The 23058-nt window shown below is 44.7% G+C and overlaps 1 protein-coding gene across 9 annotated transcripts in view; it reads left to right on the plus strand.

Annotated features, from left to right (window-relative positions):
* The window catches only part of MTMR3 (myotubularin related protein 3), a 334346-nt gene that overhangs the window by 181253 nt on the left and 130035 nt on the right, over positions 1-23058 (plus strand). For all 9 annotated transcript variants that reach the window (XM_029619464.1, XM_029619465.1, XM_029619469.1 and 6 more), the window contains one exon: positions 7477-7590. In XM_029619464.1, the coding sequence (XP_029475324.1) occupies positions 7477-7590 (114 nt within the window). The remainder of the gene's footprint in view (positions 1-7476; positions 7591-23058) is intronic.

A 23058-nucleotide genomic window follows, 5' to 3' on the forward strand; every position in this document is an offset into this window, starting at 1 on the left:
AGCGGGAAAAGACAAGGGGAAGCGGTCTCTCGGCCCACCATCGCCCGCTGTATTAAAGAAGTTATCAGAGCAGCTTACGTGGAGGCCGGGAAGTCTCCGCCTCTGCAAGTCAAGGCTCATTCTACCAGAGCACAAGCGGCATCTTGGGCAGAATCCAGGATGCTGTCGCCTGCAGAAATATGTAAAGCGGCGACGTGGTCCTCCCTCCAAACCTTCTCCAGGTTCTACCATCTGGATGTCCAGGCCAGGGAGGACACAGCATTTGCGAGGGCGGTTCTACATGGTCCTCAGGCAGCCTCCCGCCCAGGCTGGGAGAAAAACATTTGTACATCCCATTTGTTCTGAGTCCATCTGGCTACACGACAGGAAATGTTGAGATTACTTACCTGATAATTTCCTTTTCCTTAGTGTAGACAGATGGACTCATCATCCCGCCCAGCTGCCTGTGTACATGGGTTTCACCGATTCAAGGTGAGCCATGTCATCTGTTTCCATAAGAGCGTACACTCTACCAGGTTTCAACGCCTTCCGGTTGTGAATGCTGGCGGTCTCCAGCTACTATCAATCGGTCAGGGGAATCCTGTTTCCACTATTTCACTGAGCGTCAGTACACACATCCATAACAGCTTTTGCAAGGAAGATTACTAAGTTGCTACGCTTCCTGTGGGGGTATATATACCCGTGCTGACGTCAGATCCGTCTCCAACTGCTAGCACGAGCATACTATACCCATTTGTTCTGAGTCCATCTGTCTATACACTAAGGAAAAGGAGATTATCAGGTAAGTAATCTCAACATTACTGTTTGGATATGGATGGCTAACACGGCAGCAGATTTGGCCTGTCTGTCCTTCAGAACTTGTTTGAGGTGTAGAACCCAAGTCTGTTCCTGCCTAGGATCTGTTGTTTTTGTTCCAGGCTGCCCCCCTTTAGGATATATACCGGTTTTAAAAAAAAACAACAAAAAACCTTGCCAACAAAAACACTTTTTTTTTTTTTTTTTTTTATTGTTGTGCCCATTGGCATGGGTTTTGTTCCCTTTTTTGTTGGGGACCGCTTGTAGCTAGGGAGTTCACCCATATGTGAGGACTGCCATTCTGCTTGTCTTCGGAGAAAGCAGAGTTGTTTACTTATAACAGGTATTCTCCGTGGACAGCAGGATGTCAGTTCTCTTGAGATACTCCCACCTCCCTGTTGTGTTGGGTCTCCATGGTTTATTTCTTTAGCTAAATTTATTAGACTGAAAAAACCCTATGTGGACATATGATATAATGCAAGCTTAGGCATGCTCCGTGAGGCCCAGTCAAAGTTCTAGAAACTTTGACATACATTTTCAATGCCGGGCTCCATCAGATAATTGCACCCAGGTGTGAGGACTGACATCTTGCTGTCCTCAGAGAACACTTGTTACAGGTAGGCAACTCTTGATTCCTTGCAAGAGACAGTTTACCTTCCTTTGGATCAAGTGTACATACTCAGATCAGTTGTATATGGATTGTTGAACACAGATCACATGACGGCCGGGAAATTACTGGTCATTCTAGGCCACATGGTAGTGGCAAAACACATCGTTTCACTAACCCGCTTTCATATACAACTCCTGCTGTGGGGTCTCCAGTCCCATTGGGACCAAGTAACTCAACTACTGAAAATCAAAGTGGAAACTTCTCAAGCAATGAAGAAAGAACTACGCTGATGGATAGACCCATCATCCTCCAGGAAGGAGCACCACACTCACTCTGTCTACTTCATCATCAAGTAATATTGATGAGAATTGCCTGCACAAAGGGTTGGGGGTCCACATTGGGGCCCTTTTGAACTCAAGAAAACATGGTCATTCATGGAGAAACAATTTCAAATCAACTTCCTAGAATTACATTCAATGAGAAATGCTCTTACAACTTTCATTCATCTCCAAGAGAAGAGTATTCTCATGCAAAAAGACAACCAAGTACTCATGTTCTATGTGAATAAGGAAGAAGGCATAGCTCATGGACTCTTTGCCAAGAAGTGATAAATATGTTAGAATGGGCATGAAAACATCAAGCTGTCCTGTAAGTGACCTATTTTCCAGGGATCTCTGACATGTTAGTAGATTGTCTTAGAGTTTTTTGTCCACACAAATGGTCTCTGCAACAATCAACAACCAACAGACTGTTCAGTCAATGAGGAATTCTAACAATCAACCTCTTTGCTTCAGAACAAAATAAAAAACTGGAAAGATTTTTCTCCATTCTTCCCTGCAAGCTTAGAGCTGCTCAGAATACTCTTCTATTCGACTGGAATGCAGCTTGCTCGCCCAACAATTTCTCTGATAGCCAATGAAAAAAGAGCGTAAAACCTGGCCTGGCTGATCTACATAGCTCTATCGTGGCTCAGACAAGTATGGTTCGTGTATCTGGTACAGCTGTTGAGTAGTCCTCCAATCCTTCTCAGGTTTGATCCATCCTTATTAACTCAAGAAAAGGGATGTCTGTATTATCCAAATCTTTCCTTCTTCACCTCGATGTCTTGGATGTTGAGTGCTCAATAATTGCTGAACTGTACTTACCCAAGGAGGTTGAGGACATGTGTGTTTCCCAGGAAGTCATCAACAAGCAGAACCTACGGATTTAAATGGAAACTGTTCTCATGGTGTCAGTGCTGTTCCTTAGACCTGTTTGCTTGCAAACCCAAATATTATTGAACTCACTTCCTTTTTCAGATCTTTATCAGATCTTACTTCCTTTACTTCCTTTACTTCCTTTTTCAGATCTTTTTCAGATCTTACTACCTCATCAGTGATAGATCATCTCAATGCAGTTGCAGATTACCATACCCAAATCAAGGGGAAATCAATATACACTCATCCATTAGTATCCAAGTTCATGAAAGGCTTATAGTATACCAAACCTCCAATTCTAAAACCACCTGTTCCATGGAACCTAAACGTAGTTTTAGTATAATTGATGTAGCCACCATATGAATCATTGGAGTCTGCTTTTCTCAGGTCTTTAACATGGAAAGTAATATTCCTTGTAATAGTCACTTGAGGGAGCTTCAGGCTCGGTTCATAAGGTGGTGCTCTGTACCTACCAGTTTCTGCCATATTAATCAAGCCTTTATCTACTTTCTTCCCAAGGCCAAGTACATAAAGATGAGAAAAAACAGTCATACCTTGGCTTACTATAAAAGCCTCATCTTCACGCTTCAAAACTGTTTCTTACAGTCCTACAGACTAGGCTTAGCAGTAATCAAATATACATTGTCTAGCTAGCAGAGTATAGTGCACTGCTCTACCCTAGAAGGCCTACATATTGCAGATACCATCAAAGCTCATCAAGACAGAGCCATGGGTGCATCAGTGTTTCATATACAAGCTGTACCTCTCAATCATCTGCAGTATTGCAACTTGGTCATTAGTGCTCAACTTTATGTCCCATTACTGTCTGGACCATTTTTTGAAGAGTGACTAATTTGGTCAAGCAGTTTTGTGTAGTCTGAGTACCCAGTAGTCTGCTCTCCACAGGGGGACCAGGTTGCTTATCCAGTAAACGCTCTGCTGCAGCCCTCAGCTTGGGACTCCCACATGTGGCTAATTCAGCCCTGCTTGTTGACAGAGAAAAGCAAGTTTACTTACTGTAAATGTTTTCTCCAATTACAGTATGGTGAATTAGCCATGCTAAATACCTCCCCATCTCTGTGGAGAGTTGACCATCTAGCTATAATTAGCTCTAAAATTGATTCTTATGAGGTAATACTCCTGTGCGAATTCCCACATATGTTTAGTAGAGCAAAAACTCTGAGCTTAGAGAAAAGGGTCTGTTTGGTACTGCTGGATGACATCAGCCCTCCCCCACATGTCATGGCTAATTCATCCTGCAGTGTATGGAGTACACTGTTTACAGTAAGCAAACTGGCTATACTGGACCAATACAAGAATCATCCAAAGATGAAATGGGAATGAATTTACAAGATTGTGGGTCCATTTTTTAGCTCATGTACTATATTGTCTTTGGATGATTCTTACATTGATCTAATATAAGGTATTTCAACGTATAAAGAATCCAGTATTCTCAGGAACTAACATAGTTATTTAGTACTCTGCACTTCCACAGAGGGAGATGGAGTGGAAGGGAGTAGGCTAGTGGTTAGTGTGCAGTAGATTGAAACCCAGGGAAGCTGGGGTTCAAATCATTGATCTCCCACAGATGCTTTTTGTGTCCTTGAGCAGTCACCTTCCATTTCTTCTGGTAGAAACTTATGATTGTAAATCCTCTGGGACAGGGACCTACCTACTATACCTGAATGTAAGTCACCTTGAGCTTGGCTGAGGAAAAGTAAGTAAGTAAATCCAAAATCCAGATCCAAGGTATCGTCTCTACTGTAATAGAGTGCAGTTGCAGATTTCTAGAGGATGTATCATTCCTGGAAAAACCTTTTGGGGTTTTTGTTTTTTGTAGGTTATGAACTTTTAGTGAATCAACATAATATATGCTATAGTATATTTTGGATTCCTCTAGCTCAATAGTGGCCAGACTTTTACTGCCAAGAAACCAGAACGCAGAGAGCCTTTGAAGAGCTGGGATGGGGAACTTCTTCCCCCAAAGAAAAGGCTAATTCTGATATCCTACTCCTGATTTCCACCAGTCTTTCTTTCTCTCTCTCTCTTAATTCCTCCGGCCCTGGCCCCACCATTCTCTGTCTTTTTCTCCGTACCCTGGCCTCACCGGTCTCGCTCCCTCTCCCCAGCAGGCTGTCACTCTCTCTGCAAGCCCTTTCCTCTCCCAGTCTCACTCTGCCTTTATTAGAAGTCAACAGCAATGCTGTTCCTCCTCCAAGGACAAGCAGGATGGCTACTCCTCCTCCTCCTCCTTCTCCAAGGACAAGCAGGTTGTGGGGAATTTCATTAAATGGAGCCTAGCTTGGAAGTTTTACTTCAGAGCTTGTAAATGCTTTGGACATGTCCACTTGGCACGTGTACAGCTCTTCCCATGTCAGTGTCCTGTGAGGGCTCATCTTTTCCACAGATCACGGTTCATTTTCTCAGTTGCTGCAGTGGTAAATTTCATTTGGCCCTGCAGGAGCAGTCTTTGTGGGACCCTGCAGGTTTTTCACAATCTAGTCCTTCTAGGTAGGCTGTTCGAATGAGTTGTAAGTTTCCTTTCTTTTTTGATGGCCATGTGTACCAGTACCGATGCATCGAGTTGACATTGGTTGGGTTTTTGCTATTGAGTTGATTGATTTTTGCCTCACTGATTTTTCATCTGATGCCTCAGAAGAAGGGAAGAAGGCAGCCAGTACAACAATATAGATGGCATTGGTGTAGATGCAGACAGACATCCAGCCCATTCTGGAGAGACTTAAGGCACCTGGCAGTAGGGTCCTAATGCCAATTCTGAGAAGCATTGGGAACCACAGCACCAATGCACTAGAAATTAGCATCGGGGTGAGGGAGATTATCTTCCCTGGCATGCAGGAGTTCATCGGCTTCTAGGCCCCAGGAGGCAAGCATTATTCCCTCCAAGGCCAGGTGAAATCCCGATCCATGTCTTAGATATATCCGTCAGGCTTGGGAGTCAGATTATTTCTGGGGTTATAGCTATGGATCTGAAGGCTTCTCTAATCAGAAGGGGTCAACTTGTCAACAGCTCCTCTCCATAGGAAAAGAGAGGGCCTTCACCAGAAGACCTCTCCTTTGCTGTCTTTGTGAACAAAATGGTAGATGTCATTTCATTTGATCTGCAGAAGGAGGAAGAGTCCAGGGCCAAAATGCTTCACATCCTCCAGTTTGTGGATGCCCCCTAAATAATTTGTGGCAGTGCCTGTCCAAGAGAATGTGAGAGACCCCACTGTATCCAGAAGGCTCCTGATTTCAAAAAGCAACAGCTATCACTCCAGTCGATGCTATTTATTTTATTTAATTAATGCTTTTTTATACTGACATTCATGACATCGGTCATATCATATCGGTTTACAGAGAACATAGTATCATAACAATTGACAATAACAAGAAGGAGCAAAATGTTACAATCAAACGGGGAGTGGAACTTGGGAGGTGGAAAAACAGAGAGAAAATTAACTTAGAATTAGAATACAACTATAGAGTTGGGGAGCTTGGAAGGATTTAAAAATGGTACAGGGCTGTTGCAATGATTAAGGGAATGCCTGTTTGAACAACCAAGTCTTGAGTTTTTTTTTGAAAGTCAGTAGACAGGTTTCCTGTCTTAGGTCCGGGGGAATGGCATTCCAGCTTGTGGGACCCGCTGTCGAGAAAGCTTGTACTTTGGAGGCTGACAGATGGGTGGTTTTGTTGGGAGGAGCATGTAGGGATCCTTTATACGCCTCCCTAATAGGTCTGGAGGAGGTGTGAAGTTCGAGTGGAATTTGGTCGAGGGGAACCTGGTGATGAATAGTTTTATGAATGATAGTGAGAGATTTGTGCAGGATTCTGAAAGTTATTGGGAGCCAATGTAGATTGTATTTATTTATTTATCACATCGGTTTACATTCAGGTACTGTAGTTATTTCCCTATCCCAAGAGGGCTTACAATCTAAGTTTTTTTTTTTGTACCTGAGGCAATGGGAGGGTAAAGTGACTTGCCCAAGGTCACAAGGAGCAACAGCAGGACTCGAACCCTGGTCTCCTGGTTCATAGCCCACTGCTCTAACCACTAGGCTATTCCTCCTCCCCCTGCAATGGGCGTATTGTAACATCTATAGGGGTTTAGTGGAGGATGCAGGTAGACCTAAAAGAATAGCATTGCAGTAGTCTACCTTAGCGAACAAAATGGCCTGAAGGATAGATCGGAAGTCGTGGATGTTTGTTGAATCAGCCCTCAAAAAGACCAAGGTCTAGAACTCATTTCTCTGTGCACCTTGGCACTCTTGGGAAGAAGGTTTATTATGGAGGAGGGGGGCTTCTGTGCACACAGAGGCTCCTTTCAGCTCTTTGTTTCAATTCTTAAAACATTTTGAAGGTCATCAAGGGATTTTCAGAGCTTTCTCAAAAGCAGTGTAACACCCTAGTGTTGCTAGTGGACTTGGGTGCAGAAAATGCATAGTCTGTTCGACTTTTGTTTTTCAATCGATATTAAGTATGTCTGCAGTGGGTATTAGCAGGGCAGACTTGCCTGGCTGCGAACCTTAACCTATGACAGGAAATCCAGGAAAGACTTGCGGACATACCATGCAATGGGAAGAATCTTTTTGGAGATAGTCAAAGAAGTGCCTTTTATTCCTTTCAGCCTGCCAATGCTACTGCCTATTCCCTTTGGCTCATGCAGGCCAGGAATGCCTTTTCTTTTCCCATTGGCCAGCATGGGCCAATGAGGCTTCCTTTCTTGCCATGACTGGCACTATTGAAAGAGCTGCATTTTCACATTCAGGGACCTGTATGCAGCTCATAAGATGCTGATTAAGGGCTTTTTCCTTGGGGCGTAAGTTATGATTTACTTTGGTATTCTGATGACTAGCCTTTTTATTTTTCTCCTTGCAGACTATGTGCTAGCTACCCCCAAGAGCTTATTGTTCCTGCCTGGATCACCGACAAAGAGTTGGAGAGTGTGGCAAGCTTCAGGTCCTGGAAACGCATCCCAGCAGTGGTGTACAGGTCAGCTGTTTTAGTATTCTAGAAAACTAGACATTTTTGCTTAATGCTTCATACGCAGGTGGGAAAGTAGTATAATGGGTACACGATCAATCAAACTGATTGACAGGTGAGATAAGGATGACAGCAGCCAATCAGCGTTCACTTCCAGTCTAAGCCCCGCCCATGCCCCACCCACTCCCTATAGAAGTGAATGGGGGTGTGGCAACGCCCCCTCCTGCCTCATCCTGCCCTCGACCATGCCCCATGTCACACCCCTTCTGCCCCAGGCCCCGCCCCAGACCCCATTGATGCTCCTCCCCCCAATAGAAGTGAATGGGGAGCCCCTCCTACACCCCACCCCCAAACTGCCCCATGATGTCACGGATGGCCCCGCCCACACCCCAGCCCCAAGCCACACCCCCCTGTGACGTCACGGGTATGACATCACCGAAAGTCCACCCCCACACCACCCCCCAAAAACACACCCCCTAAAACGTCATCAGAAAGGGTCCTGTCGCTTTTTTAAAGATGTCAGAATTAATGGACTCTGCCTGTTATTGATGATTTCACCGGAAGTACAATACAAAAGTCCCGAAATATGCGCTCCTAGAACATCCTGATGCCTTTTAATGATGTCAGAGCCGGAAGTATGCTTTTAAAATGTGCCCCTAGAACATCCTTACGTCTTTTAATGATGACAGAGCAGGAAATATGCTTTTTTTCTAGCCCCTCTTTTAAAAAAAAAAAAAATACAAGCTGTTAGGAGGCAGGAAAACTGTGGCTCATTCTGTTGTCAAGGATTTGGTTTTTAAAACAAGTGATTGCTTGAAGCTACATGTGGTGAACTGCAATGTATTTTTTCACATAGGCACGATCAAACTTTGCAAAAGACAGGCTTTTTTTTTTTTTCCAAAGATCAGGGACCGGAGTAGTCTATGGGTACGCTGTCACTCAAACCCCCAAGCCAAGCCCCCCAGTGATGTCACCAGAAGTCCAAGCCCACCCCCTCCAAGCCCTCACTGTAGATAGGCATGCCCCAATAAAAGTTACCAGACAGCTGGCAGGAAGCTGTGACTCATTCTGTACACAGAGACAGGGAGAATCTTCCCCACACCCCTTCCCTCCTCCCCTCTCTGTAGATACATGCCTCAACCCTCCCTGCCCCCAGACCTGAGAAGAAGATAATTGAAAGCAGTGGGGGGTGTAGGTTTGCAATGGTAAAGCACAAGGCTTTAGTTTTGTTTTAAAAAAAAACAGACCTCTGTATTTACAGCCATATAAAAAAACAAGAATGCACCAGCGGATCTTAAAGAAAATTTATAATGACCCAGGATCTAAAGGTAGCTTTGGCGGTATAACACCTCTTTTGCAGGCAGCTAAAACATGTATGCCGTCTGTGACCAAGAAACAGGTGATTGATTGGCTTACAGAACAAGATGCTTATTCTTTACACAAACCTGCTAGGGTACGATTTAAAAGAAATAAAACCATAGTGCCAGATATGGATTCACAATGGCAAGCAGATCTGGTTGACATGACAGCCTTGTCTGGTTATAACAGAGGCTACAAATACATTTTGACGGTAATAGATGTTTTATCAAAATACGCATGGGTTGTGACCCTTAAAACAAAAACAGGTCGTGAAGTGGCCGAGGCCTTTGAAAGTATATTTAAAGGTGGTCGTGTTCCCAACAAAATACAAACAGACAGAGGTAAAGAATTTTTAAACTGCTCTGTGAAGAGTTTGTTAAAATACAGAGGCATTCATCATTTTGTGACCAACAACGATGTTAAGGCAGCGGTTGTGGAGAGATTTAACAGGACTTTAAAATCCAAAATGTGGCGATACTTTACAGCGCGCAACACTTTTCGATATGAAGATGTGCTTCCGGCTTTTATGAACAGTTACAATCACAGTTTTCACCGAACAATACAGGCCCGCCCCATCGATGTAACAACCTCAAACTCTCTGCGGTTCTGGAAAGTAATCTACGGCAATAACAACAAACATGAAACTGCTAAGCCTTTTTTAAAAAAGGGGGATCATGTTAGACTGTCAAAAACTAAAGGGAAATTTGAAAAAGGTTATGAACAAACATGGACAGATTAGATATTTATAATAACTGGCGTCTTAAGCATGGGGCAGAAAACAGTGTACAAGATACAAGATTATGGTGAGGAAACCATTCAAGGTTCTTTTTATCCTGAAGAATTACAGAAAGTCAGCCCTCAACAGGACAGAATATACTGCGTTGATAAGGTTCTAAAGGTAAAAGGGAGAGGTAAGAACAAGCAGTGCTTTGTGAAATGGCGAGGATGGCCCGAAAAATTTAACAGCTGGATAAAAGCATCAGAGATTCAAAACATTTGATTTGAAAAGGCCTTGACTCATAAAAAGAAAAAAAATGAATGAAGGGGGATTTTACATAACGCTGCCTAGTAACGCCTCTGTGAGAATATTTCCACAAAACAACAGCTCTAATTTCACCACACAATTAGCTAGACCTTTGGACCTACAGAGTCCGTGGGAAGTGGGTCTGGTGGAAATACAGTACCCGAACACATGGGATAATATTAAAGAAGACCATAAATATGTTGTCACCACGGGTGAAGGAAGCACGGAGCATCACTTTGTTGTACGAAGAGGGTATTATGCAACCGTTCAAAACCTGACGGATCAAATGAACCACGACATGAGCAGTCTCCTCAAACCCATGGCACCAAGAATCATCTATGACCCCAATATAACTACTAACTATATATAATATATATAATATATATATATTATATATATATATATATATATATATATATATATATAATATAACTACTAACCTTCTCATCGCAATAAGAAACTCCATATCAAAACCAATTGCAGACATCATTAACTGCTCTCTCTCCCAGGGTCTAGTTCCTGACCAACTTAAATTAGCCATTCTCAAACCTCTACTTAAAAAACCTAACCTTCCAACCACAGATCCAGCTAACTTCCGCCCAATAGCTAATCTGCCATTGATCGCCAAAATTATGGAAAAGATAGTCAATAAACAACTATCTGAATATTTGGAAGAAAACAACATTCTTGTATCTTCCCAGTATGGCTTTCGGAAATCGTTAAGCACTGAATCTCTCCTTATCTCTCTTACCGATTCTATTCTATCTAATATGGACAAAAAACAACCACATCTTTTGATACTACTAGATCTCTCTGCAGCCTTTGACACTGTCAACCATTCATCTCTATTAAAATGTCTGGCAGATATAGGCATTAAAGGAACAGTCTTCAGCTGGTTCAAATCCTTCCTAGCAAATAGACAATTCAAAGTAAAGATTAACAACAAAGAATCACAACCGATCCCTTCCAACCGGGGGGTCCCTCAGGGTTCCTCCCTTTCCCCTACCCTCTTCAACATTTACCTCTTACCTCTATGTCATCTACTTACTAAACTAAACCTAACTCACTATCTCTACGCGGATGACATCCAGATACTCATCCCAATCTCAGAATCCTTACAAAAAACCTTGGCTCACTGGAACAATTGTTTGCAACAGATCAATCATCTTCTCTCCAGCCTTTGTCTCATTCTTAACAACAACAAAACTGAGATCCTAATCATCAATCAAGACATCAACATCAAACTTCTAAACCCAGCTGACCTACTCAACTCATCCACTCCCATATTAAATCACTCACCACATGTTCGAGATCTAGGTATCATGCTAGACAATCAGCTCAATTTTAAAAAATTCATAAGCACAACCACCAAAGACTGTTTTTATAAGTTACAAGTCTTAAAAAAATTGAAGCCTCTTCTTTATTTCAACGATTTTCGGATGGTCCTACAAGCCATTATTCTATCAAAAGTCGACTATTGCAATTCGCTTCTCTTTGGCCTTCCATATTCATCCATCAAACCCCTCCAAATGCTACAGAACTCTGCAGCCAGAATCCTTACCAATACGAATAAAAGAGATCACATCACCCCCATTCTCAAGCTCCTCCACTGGCTGCCTATAAAGCAAAGGATCCTATATAAAGTACTCACCGTAATTCATAAATCCATTCACAATATCTCTCCTCTTCAATTATGTAACCAACTACGCCCTCACTCCTCCTCTAGACCCATCAGAGGAGCATATAAAGGCACACTCTATGTACCTTCAACAAAATCCTCGCATCATAAACGTGCCATATCTACAGCAGGCCCCATTCAATGGAATGCGCTCCCACCAGACATTCGGCTTGAGTTCTGCCACTCTTCATTCAAAAAAAAACTTAAAACCTGGCTCTTTAGCCAAGTTTTTCCAGGACCATGATCATCATTTTTTCCCCTCCAACCAGCAAGAACATATCTTCTTCACAAACCCCCATTTTCCATACCACTACCTACTTCGGTATCTAATCTCTTGCTGCAGGACACTTGAGACTTTCTCACTTATACGTTATAATTTTTATGCTCAATAAGACCTGTCAACTTAATTGTTTAAGTCTTTTTTTTTTTTTTTTTTTTTTCTCTATCTTTTGGTCATCAATGTTACAACGTTATTGTTAAATTTTGAACTTATGTACACTGTTCCAAGTTTCATAACCTTGTTCTATGTAATGCCTTTTGGCAATTTTCATGTTCTGTTTCAATGTAAACCGATGTGATCTTTATTTCATATAGGAACACCGGTATATAAAAATCTAAAAATAAATAAATAAATAAATAATATCCCAAGAATCAAATTAAAGTCAGAGGACAACGCTGTAATTTCTGCAGGGGGTGACTTGGCGACCATTTTGGGGCTAGAAGCTAAAACGAATACGAAGCGCTCGCTATTTCCAACGGATATCACAGGAGGGTTTAATACCCTATACCTGTACACGGATATTGTAGAGCACCAGTTGGTGGGAGATCATTTTGTGCAGCTACTTCGCTGTGTCCCCGCTAAAGGTGGTAAGGACGAGTTTATCACCTTCACTTATGATAAACCGCATTATGTTCCTGTGAACAAGCAGCACATAGACACCATAACATTTGAAATAAAGACGGACCAAAACCAACACGTCTCATTTCGCTATGGGAAAGTGATCCTTAAGCTACACCTGCGACCCCGGAAAACTGTTTTTTAAAATGGTTGTGGTTAAAGACTACGGGGACCCTGGCGCATACAGAAATTACTATGCAGCACAGGCCGGTGAAGGCCTTTCGGGGTATTACGGCGCTCCGGTCATGTACGGGGCTGGGATATGTGGTATTTTTCGTAGTCTCTTTAGAAAAGCAATACCTCTTTTGAGAAGGGGTTTTGAGATTGTTAAATCTCATGTGAAAAGTGCAGCAAAAAACATCGCCAAAGATGTTATGGGCCGTGTCACAACGGCGGTTCTGCATAAAATGAACAATAACACAGAGCAGGAGGGGTCAGGATTAGTGGTTATTAGAAGAGCTGTTAAAAGAAAGAGAACCAATCAACAGGGGCCTCCTGAACCTTTTAAAACAAAGACGACCAAACGTGTCAAGTCTCAAAAGACTAACCGCAAGGCTAAGAAGAGAAACCTCTTCGCCAAGAAGCAAGATGTATTCTAAAAACTATGGCTTTTGTACATCAGGGGTCTGAAGAATGCTTGAAATCAGAACTGGATCTGTTTCAACTGGCCCCCACCCAAACCAGCATAGAAAAAAGTGTTTATGTGGAGATTCCGCCATTATCTGCCTTGTCAGAAACAGCCCCTTTAGATTTTTATATAGCCAGACATGGCGAGGATTAACTGGATTTGAACAACACGTTGCTGTACCTGACCTGCAAAATCGTGAACGAAGATGGGTTCGATCTTGATGTAGGGGCCAAAGTAGCTCTCGTGAACTATCCAATAGCCTCTATTTTTAGCCAGCTGGATGTCACTCTCGGAGATAGACTCATTAGTCAGAGCAACAACTGTTACCCTTACAGAGCCCTCATAGCACTGTTTCTCAATTATGGTGAGGGTCCTCTCAAAACACAGTTTACAAGCGGTCTGTTTTATAAAGACACAGCCGGAAACCATGAAGTGAGAGACGTGGGATCCCGTAATAAAGGTTTTACCGAAAGAGCTGTTTTTACAGCCGATAGCCATAAAGTAGAGCTTCTGGGACATTTACATAGCGATCTGTTTTTTCAAGAAAAGCTGCTCATAAATGGTGTGGATGTGAAAATTAAACTAACGCGGAACAAAGCAAACAGAATGTTGGGAATTATTAGAAAAGGAATGATGAATAAAACGGAAAATGTCATAATGCCTCTGTATCGCTCCATGGTGAGACCGCACCTTGAATACTGTGTACAATTCTGGTCGCCGCATCTCAAAAAAGATATAATTGCGATGGAGAAGGTACAGAGAAGGGCTACCAAAATGATAAGGGGAATGGAACAACTCCCCTATGAGGAAAGACTAAAGAGGTTAGGACTTTTCAGCTTGGAGAAGAGACGACTGAGGGGGGATATGATAGAGGTGTTTAAAATCATGAGAGGTCTAGAACGGGTAGATGTGAATCGGTTATTTACTCTTTCGGATAGTAGAAAGACTAGGGAACACTCCATGAAGTTAGCATGGGGCACATTTAAAACTAATCGGAGAAAGTTCTTTTTTACTCAACGCACAATTAAACTCTGGAATTTGTTGCCAGAGAATGTGGTTCGTGCAGTTAGTATAGCTGTGTTTAAAAAAGGATTGGATAAGTTCTTGGAGGAGAAGTCCATTACCTGCTATTAAGTTCACTTAGAGAATAGCCACTGCCATTAGCAATGGTTACATGGAATAGACTTAGTTTTTGGGTAGTTGCCAGGTTCTTATGACCTGGATTGGCCACTGTTGGAAACAGGATGCTGGGCTTGATGGATCCTTGGTCTGACCCAGTATGGCATTTTCTTATGTTCTAAAGATACGTTCTGCTTAATGAGCGGAGATGCCAACGAGAGGTACAAACTCCTTATTTTATCTGCAGCCCTCTTTGTAAGGAGAGTGAAAGTGTCCCCGGGAGTGCGCTTGGGGCATGCAGAAGCGCTGCTGAGAGCTAATGTCAAGTACGCCGTGGACCGTGTAAGTCTGGAAAGTCTTTAGCATACCGGCTGGCGCCCGTATGACTAACCAGGAAAACCTCTTTTTGGGACAATTACCCAAAATTATCGTATTGGGCTTTGTGGATAATGACGCTTTCAGCGGTAATTACTCTAAAAACCCCTTCAATTTTAAACATTACGATATTAACTTTGCTGCGCTGTATGTGGATGGTGAGCAAGTCCCAGGGAAACCTCTCCAACCGGATTTCGATAATGGCTGTTGTATCAGAGAATACATGCAGCTGGTTCAAGCGACGGGTAAACATTTGAAAGACAGTGCTCTCTTGATTGATCGTCAAGAGTTTTACCAAGGTTATACCTAACTGGCCGTTGACCTATCACCCGACCAAGAGTGCACGGACCACTACTCTTTGATTAAAACCGGTAATCTGCGGGCTGAAATCCATTTTGCCTTCGCTTTGCCACACACGGTAAATATGATTGTGTATGGTGTCTTTGACAACGTGATAGAAATTAACCACAGAAGGAACGTACTTTTTGATTACCTATGATGATGAACACCGTACAGATCTACCGTATTTTAAAGAAGGATCCGTATGTTACAAAATCTTTTGTAGACGTCCTACCCAGTGACTGGCTGTCTGATGTACAAATAGAAAGGAAACCTGCAAGCTTGGTGGTAAATACCCACCCCCACGACCTTCCTGGAGAACACTGGTTAGCAATATACGTGACTGAAAACGGCACAGGAGAATTTTTTGATTCCTATGGGCAACAGCCTGATAGCTTGTTCTTCCCTAACAGTATTATGAACTTTTTCAATAAACATTGTGAGGATGTTTTATACAGCAGCAAACAATTGCAACACCCGGTATCTACAACCTGCGGTAACCATTGTGTGTTTTTCCTACATCAACGCTATAAAGGGCTGTCTTTTGAAAATATTTTTAAAATGTATTCTGAAGAACCATTGCAAAATGACAAAATGGTTTTACAATTTGTAAAAAAACAACAAACAGAGAACATATTGTATGTCTAAATCTTTTCGCTGTCTGTTTCATGCCCCCCAGATGTGTGTACCATACCAAGAATGTTGTACTAATCCTAAATAAAAACAATCTCTCTTAAGAGTTTTTTTGAAAAACAAACCAAACGTCTATAGTCTATTCTCCTGTGCCGTTTTCAGTCAAGTATATTGCTAACCAGTGTTAGCCTTTTTTATTTGAAAAGATATAATTACACCTTCAACCATCTGTTTGTGTCAAGTACTTTACATCTTTTACGGGGAAGGGGGTCTTTGCACTTTACAGTCTTTGTGTACATTTCAACAGTTGTCGCTGAAGGATTTTCCTTGAGTTGTACCAGCAGATCCCTGTTGGCTGGATTACCCATGACGGTGGAGGGCATGTTTAATTCTGCCAGGGTTTGCATGAACTCTCCCCAACCTTTGGGTATCCTCCGATGTGAAAGAGCACGGGTCTGTGTAGCTCCACGAACCAGGTCTAATAGGTTAGAGCCGCTTACAGGGTTTCCCTTGTATACAAAAGTCCCATTACTCTCCCAGGATGCAATGTCCTTATTCTTTGACAGTTTATTGAGCAGTATTTCTGCATTTTTTCTACAGTGCATGCTGATGCTATTTAACACTTCCTGCAGGATGGGGTCTGGGGGGCTTTTGTGCTCTAGAAATGCAGAGGTTGCTGTATCATCCTGTAGGGGTAGATACAGATTTATTCTTTCTTTTTCCATTTCTCCGTGTCTGTTAAGCAACAGATAGCGCTGTAGCACTTCTGAATAGCGTTTGGCTTTCTCATATTCAGACATACCAGAACTTTGAAGTATACCTTTCATTTCTTCATCGAGTCTTTGAACAGCTGTGGTTCTAATATTTTCCTCATGAACTGAAGGGCTTCTCAAACGGTCAAGTTGTTGACTAGGCACTAAATACATTTTTTCTGTGTACTGCATTAGTGTTTTAGCTCAAAAGGCCCGTGATGAGTGGTAATGCGAATCCTAACAGAGGCCCGATAAACCCTCCCGACTGTTTCACCAGCTTCTTTTTTTTCTTAAGTGTTATTCTTTTATCACCCAGAATCCTTATGGCTTGGCGTTTCCTTTTCAAGATATTTATCTGCTGTTGTGATAAAGGAACATTACCTTTCAGAGTGTTTAATGCGTTCTCACAGGACAAGCAGGATGGTTGTCCTCACAAATGGGTGACATCGAGGATGGAGCCCAACCACGGAAAACTTCTGTCAAAGTTTCAGGAACTTTGACTGGCCCCTACTGGGCCATGCCCAGCACGGCACTAACCCTGCAGCTAGCAGGGGTCTCCCTTCAGTCTTCTTTTTTCCGCGCAGCAGTAGCCACGCGGTAGAAGAGCTCTTAACCACGTTCCTGACAGGAATTTGGAATTCTGAAGAAAATTTGCCCCTCAGGGGTCTCCCTTCTTCAAATTTTCGGTCCGCGGAACTTCGGTGAGTTTTTGCCGTCGTTTAGTCGACTTACGTCGAGTTTGGCCCTCGAGGCCTGTTGGCAGTCGACAGTCCCGCGGCTAAATTTTTTGGCCCATGGCGTCGGGGTTCCGTCGGTGTCCGGACAGTACCCGAACTATGTCAATCACAGACCCGCACAGAGTCTGTGTTTTGTGTTTAGGAAGTGAGCATGATGTCCTGACTTGCACCAAATGCGCCCTAATGACTCCAAAAGGTCGCAAAGCCAGGATGGAGAAGATGGGGCTCCTCTTCCATGCTCGCACCCCAACGCCATCGATTGCATCGACGTCATCGGAACCAGCACCGTCGAGGTCTCATCATCATCGACAGCCCTCCGGTGACCGTCCGCCATCGATGTCTTCACGGCCATCGACTCCCGTCCCTTCCCCTGATGCTCGAGGGGATCGGAAGGAGAAACATCGCCATCGACGTCATAAGTCTCGGCCCGTTGAGGAATCGACGTCATCGACCTCCGCACCGGCCGAGCCACCGCCAAAAAAGTCTAGAGCAGAAGCGGCACCGTCCATTCCTGTCTCGCAGACACCGAGGCAACCCTCACCCCCTCGGGGTTTGGGAGCCGCGATTCCACCGATGACGGTGGTCCCCTCCGGCTCAGCCTCAGCCTCCCTCTCCCGTCGAGCCGGGTCTTGTTACCCCAGGTCTCCGGGCAGAACTGGACCCGGCTGGTCCAGGAGGCCATCGACAAGGAGATGCTACGGTTCCAGCCTCCTTTGGCACCGACTCCGGCACCGACGGTGGAAACCGGTCACTGACCCAATTCCAGCAGCGCTAGCACCGCTGCTCGCCCGTATGGAAGCGCTTGCTAAAGCCCTTCCACCGGTACTACCCGGGTCACCGAGGTCATCGGGTGGAGAAACACCGTATCGGATTCCCCCTTCGGGGGTAGTTCCATCGATGCCTTGTCGTCCCTCGCCACCGATACATTCCTCGGGGGCGATAAGCACATCAGCTCCACCGAGAATACCGATGCCGACACCGATTCCTTCGATGCCGACACCGGCACCGATTCCATCGAGGTTTTCCTCGATACCCCCGGTGATTCCCTCCGGTTTCTCGGAGCCTCAACCGGGGCCTTCAGATATTCAACCTCCTCGTGATCCTTATGACACTTGGGGTGATGATACCTCTACTGACACCGATGATTTGCCTTCACCACCCTCTCCAGCAGAGAGTAGAAAGCGTTCTCCCCCTGAGGACCTCTCTTTCATAAACTTCGTGAAGGAAATGTCAGAATTAGTCCCTTTTCAACTTCAATCTGAACAAGATGACAGGCACCAGATGATGGAATTGCAATTCCTGGATGCCCCAAAAATCTTAACCTCTATTCCCATTCATCAGGTTTTTCTAGACCTTTTGAAATAGAATTGGGAATCTCCTGGATCTGTCCCTCCAGTAAACAAGAAAGCTGACTCTACCTATCTTGTACAGTCAGCACCAGGCTTTCAAAAACCTCAATTAGATCATCACTCTGTTGTGGTAGAATCAGCCCAAAAGAAAGCTAAACGCTTAAAACCACATTCTTCCATACCTCCTACCAAGGAAAATAAATTCCTCGATAGTATAGGCCGGAAAGTGTACCAAGGAGCTATGCTGATTTCCAGAATAGCTTCCTATCAGCTATATATGACACAATACAATAGGGTCATTCTCAAGCAGATGCAGGAGTACTCAGATGCTTTGCCAGAACAGTTCCAGCCGCAGCTCCAGTCCCTCCTAAATAAGGGATTTGAAGCAGGGAAGCACGAAATAAGAACCGCTTATGACGTCTTTGATGCTTCCACTAGACTTTCTGCTGCAGCCATCTCCGCCAGACGCTGGGCTTGGCTTAAGTCATCTGACCTACGACCAGAGGTTCAAGACAGACTTTCTGACTTACCCTGTCTAGGGGATAATCTGTTTGGTGAGCAGATTCAGCAAATTGTTGCTGCACTAAAGGATCATCATGAGACACTAAAACAGCTCTCGTCTATCCCTCCTGACTTGCCTCCTAAACAGCCATCTAGGAAAGACTCCAAAAAGTCTTTCTTCAGGCAACGAAAGTATTATCCCCCATCAGCTAAGGCTAGGCCAGCGAGATCTTATCATAAGACTCAACCTTGCCAGACTCGTAAACCAAAGCCTGCAGCAGCTCCACAACCTGGCCCTGCTGCTGGTTTTTGACTTTTGCCTGGAGAGCACTTGCCAAACCCCTCTTCCAGCCATTCCAGTGGGAGGTCGTCTGTGCCACTTTCTGGAAAGGTGGCATTACATCACCACCGATCAGTGGGTGATAGCAATAATTGCACAGGGTTACCATCTCAACTTCCTGACTCTTCCTTCCGACTCCCCACCTCTACAGGCGTGGAGTCACACAGATCATTCTGTTCTTTTAGAGCAGGAAGTTTCTCTTCTCCTACAGTCAAACGCTATAGAACCCGTTCCTCCCTTACAACAAGGACTGGGGTTCTATTCCAGGTACTTCCTGATCCCAAAAAAGTCAGGGGGACTTCGTCCGATCCTCGACCTCCGGGCCCTCAACAAGTACCTTTGCAAGGAGAAATTCAAGATGGTAACCCTGGGCTCGCTTCTCCCTCTGCTGCAGAGAGGGGATTGGCTATGCTCTCTAGACCTGAAAGACGCATATACCCACATTGCAATCACGCAATCTCATCGAAAATACCTGCGTTTTCTAGTAGGCCGAAATCACTACCAATAACGAGTGCTACCTTTCGGCCTGGCATCTGCGCCACGGGTCTTCACCAAATGCCTCGTGGTGGTTGCAGCGTTCCTCAGGAAGGAAGGTGTCCACGTCTACCCCTACCTGGACGATTGGTTAGTCAGGGCCCCAACCCAGCAGATTGCTCGGTCCTCCCTGACCCTAACCATTCAAACTTTGCTATCTCTAGGGTTTCTTGTCAATTACGAGAAATCCTACTTAGTCCCATCTCAAATCTTATCCTTCATTGGGGCAGACTTGGACACCTTACAGGCAAAGGCCTTCCTTCCTCATCAACAAGCTCAAGCCCTTGTGTCCCTAGCTTGCCAGCTGCAGTCTCAACACACAGCAACAGCTCGTCAATTCCTTGTTCTACTGGGACACATGGCTTCCTCAGTTCATGTGACTCCCATGGCTCGTCTGGCCATGAGAGTCACACAATGGACTCTATGATCACAATGGACCCAAGCTGTTCAGCCTCTGTCCTCCATTGTTCGCATCACAAACATGCTCCGTCTATCTCTTGCCTGGTGGACGAATCAGTGCAACCTCCTACAGGGCTTGCCTTTTCTTCCACCAGATCCCCAATTAATCCTCACCACCGACGCTTCCAACATCGGTTGGGGAGCCCATGTAAACAATCTGCAAACTCAAGGACTCTGGTCACTAGAGGAAGCCAAACACCAGATCAATTTCCTGGAGCTGCGAGCCATTCGCTATGCTCTCAGGACTTTTCAAACTTGCCTGTCAAACCATGCAATTTTAATTCAGACAACCAGGTGGCCATGTGGTACATAAACAAGCAGGGAGGCACAGGCTCCTTCCAGTTGTGTCAGGAGGCTGCGCAGATTTGGGCAGAAGCCCTCTCCCACTCCATGTACCTCAGGGCCACCTACCTGCCGGGAGTAGACAATGTATTGGCAGACCGGCTAAGCCGTGTCTTCCAACCACACGAGTGGTCCTTCAATCCTCTGGTAGCGACCTCTCTGTTTCACAAGTGGGGTTATCCTCACATAGACCTCTTTGCGTCCCCTCAGAACCACAAAGAGGACAATTATTGCTCTCTCATTCGGAGCCAGCACTCTTGACCGAGAGATGCATTCTCCCTCAAGTGGACAACCGGTCTGCTCTATGCATTCCCTCCACTTCCTCTTGTGTCAAAGACTCTCGTGAAGCTGCGTCAGGACAAGGGAACTATGATCCTGATAGCACCGCACTGGCCCCGCCAAGTGTGGTTTCCCATACTCCAGGATCTCTCCATCCGCAGGCACATTCCTCTGGGAAAGGACCCGCATCTGCTCACTCAAAACGACGGATGCCTCCTCCATCCCAACCTCCAAGCCTTGTCCCTGACGGCATGGATGTTGAAAGGTTAGTCCTTCAGCCATTTAACCTTTCAGATTCAGTTTCTCGTGTCCTGATAGCTTCACGAAAGCCTTCCACAAGGAAATCGTACTCCTACAAATGGAAAAGGTACACATCATGGTGCACTTCTCAGGCCCTTGATCCCCTTTCCTGTCCAATCTCTAGATTCTTGGACTATTTATGGCATCTATCGGAATCAGGCCTAAAGACCTCTTCCATAAGAATGCATGTTAGTGCGGTAGCCACCTTCCATAAAGGTATAGGGGGTGTTCCTATATCAGTACAACCCCTTGTAACACGCTTTCTTAAAGGCTTGCTCCATTTGAAACCACCTTTACGTCCTCCGGCCCCATCTTGGGACCTTAATCTGGTTCTTGGTCGCCTTATGAAGCCACCTTTCGAACCTCTCCACTCCTGTGACCTAAAATATCTCACATGGAAAGTGTTATTCCTTTTGGCTATCACTTCCGCTCGCAGGGTTAGTGAGTCACAGGCCCTAGTCACCTATCCGCCTTACACTAAACTCCTGCAGGACCGGGCGATACTCCGCACTCACCCTAAATTTTTACCTAAGGTAGTTTCGGAGTTTCACATCAATCAATCCATCATACTACCTATCTTCTTTCCCAGGCCCCACTCCAACTCCGGGGAACAGACTCTGCATACTTTAGACTGTAAACGTGCTCTAGCCTTTTATCTAGACCGTACAGTTTCTCACAGGAAGAGCACTCAATTATTCGTCTCTTTCCATCCTAACAAGTTAGGACAACCTGTGGGTAAGCAGGCTCTTTCCTCCTGGTTGGCGGACTGCATTTCCTTTTGCTATCAGCAAGCAGGCATTCCTTTCCAAGACAGTGTCAAAGCACACTCTGTGAGGGCCATGGCGATTTCAGTAGCACACCTTCGATCGGTGCCGCTTCCTGACATCTGCAAGGCTGCCACCTGGAGTTCACTCCATACATTTGCAGCCCACTATTGTTTGGACAAAGCTGGAAGACAGGATTCCATCTTCGGCCAATCTGTCTTGCGTAACCTTTTTCCAACATGATGTACCAATACCCTTCCACCTTCCCGGTAGGGTGCGGATGCCCTTCCCCAAATTCCACCCCAGTTGTTGTGCCTGTTGCACGCCGTTGGGTACATTTGGTGTAAGTCAGGACATCCTCAGCTCGGTACTCACCCCATTTGTGAGGACAACCATCCTGCTTGTCCTGTGAGAAAGCAAATGTTGCTTACCTGATGTAACAGGTGTTCTCACAGGACAGCAGGATGTTAGTCCTCACGAAACCCGCCCGCCACCCCCGCGGTGTTGGGTTCGTTTTTATTTTATTTTTCGGCACTGCCTGTAGCTTTGAAACAAGACTGAAGGGAGACCCCTGCTGGCTGCAGGGTTAGTGCCGTGCTGGGCATGCCCAGTAGGGGCCAGTCAAAGTTCCTGAAACTTTGACAGAAGTTTTCCGTGGTTGGGCTCCATCCTCGATGTCACCCATTTGGTGAGGACTAACATCCTGCTGTCCTGTGAGAAACACCTGTTACATCAGGTAAGCAACATTTGCTATCTCTGCTATGACCCCCCACTAAATCGTTAGAAGCGGCCTTTAGGATAGCTTTTCTCCATTGCGGAGAGGCTTGAACTAAAAGTTTTAAAAAGGGCTAGGTTCCGCTTTAAAGCGAGCAGACATGATCTCTGGGACACACAAACAAATATGTGGGGGGGAGAATATATATTCACTTCTTTTATGGAGGGGTTGTGTTTTTTCACAATATACCGTGGTCCATTCTGGTGGAAAGATGTTTGTTCTCAGTCTGTAGCGCTCAGGGCTCGTAGCATTTAAATCCACGATGAGATATCCATATGGCTTTCTGATGGCA

This window comes from Rhinatrema bivittatum, chromosome 11, assembly GCF_901001135.1.
Source record: "Rhinatrema bivittatum chromosome 11, aRhiBiv1.1, whole genome shotgun sequence".
In the NCBI taxonomy this organism is placed as follows: domain Eukaryota; kingdom Metazoa; phylum Chordata; class Amphibia; order Gymnophiona; family Rhinatrematidae; genus Rhinatrema; species Rhinatrema bivittatum.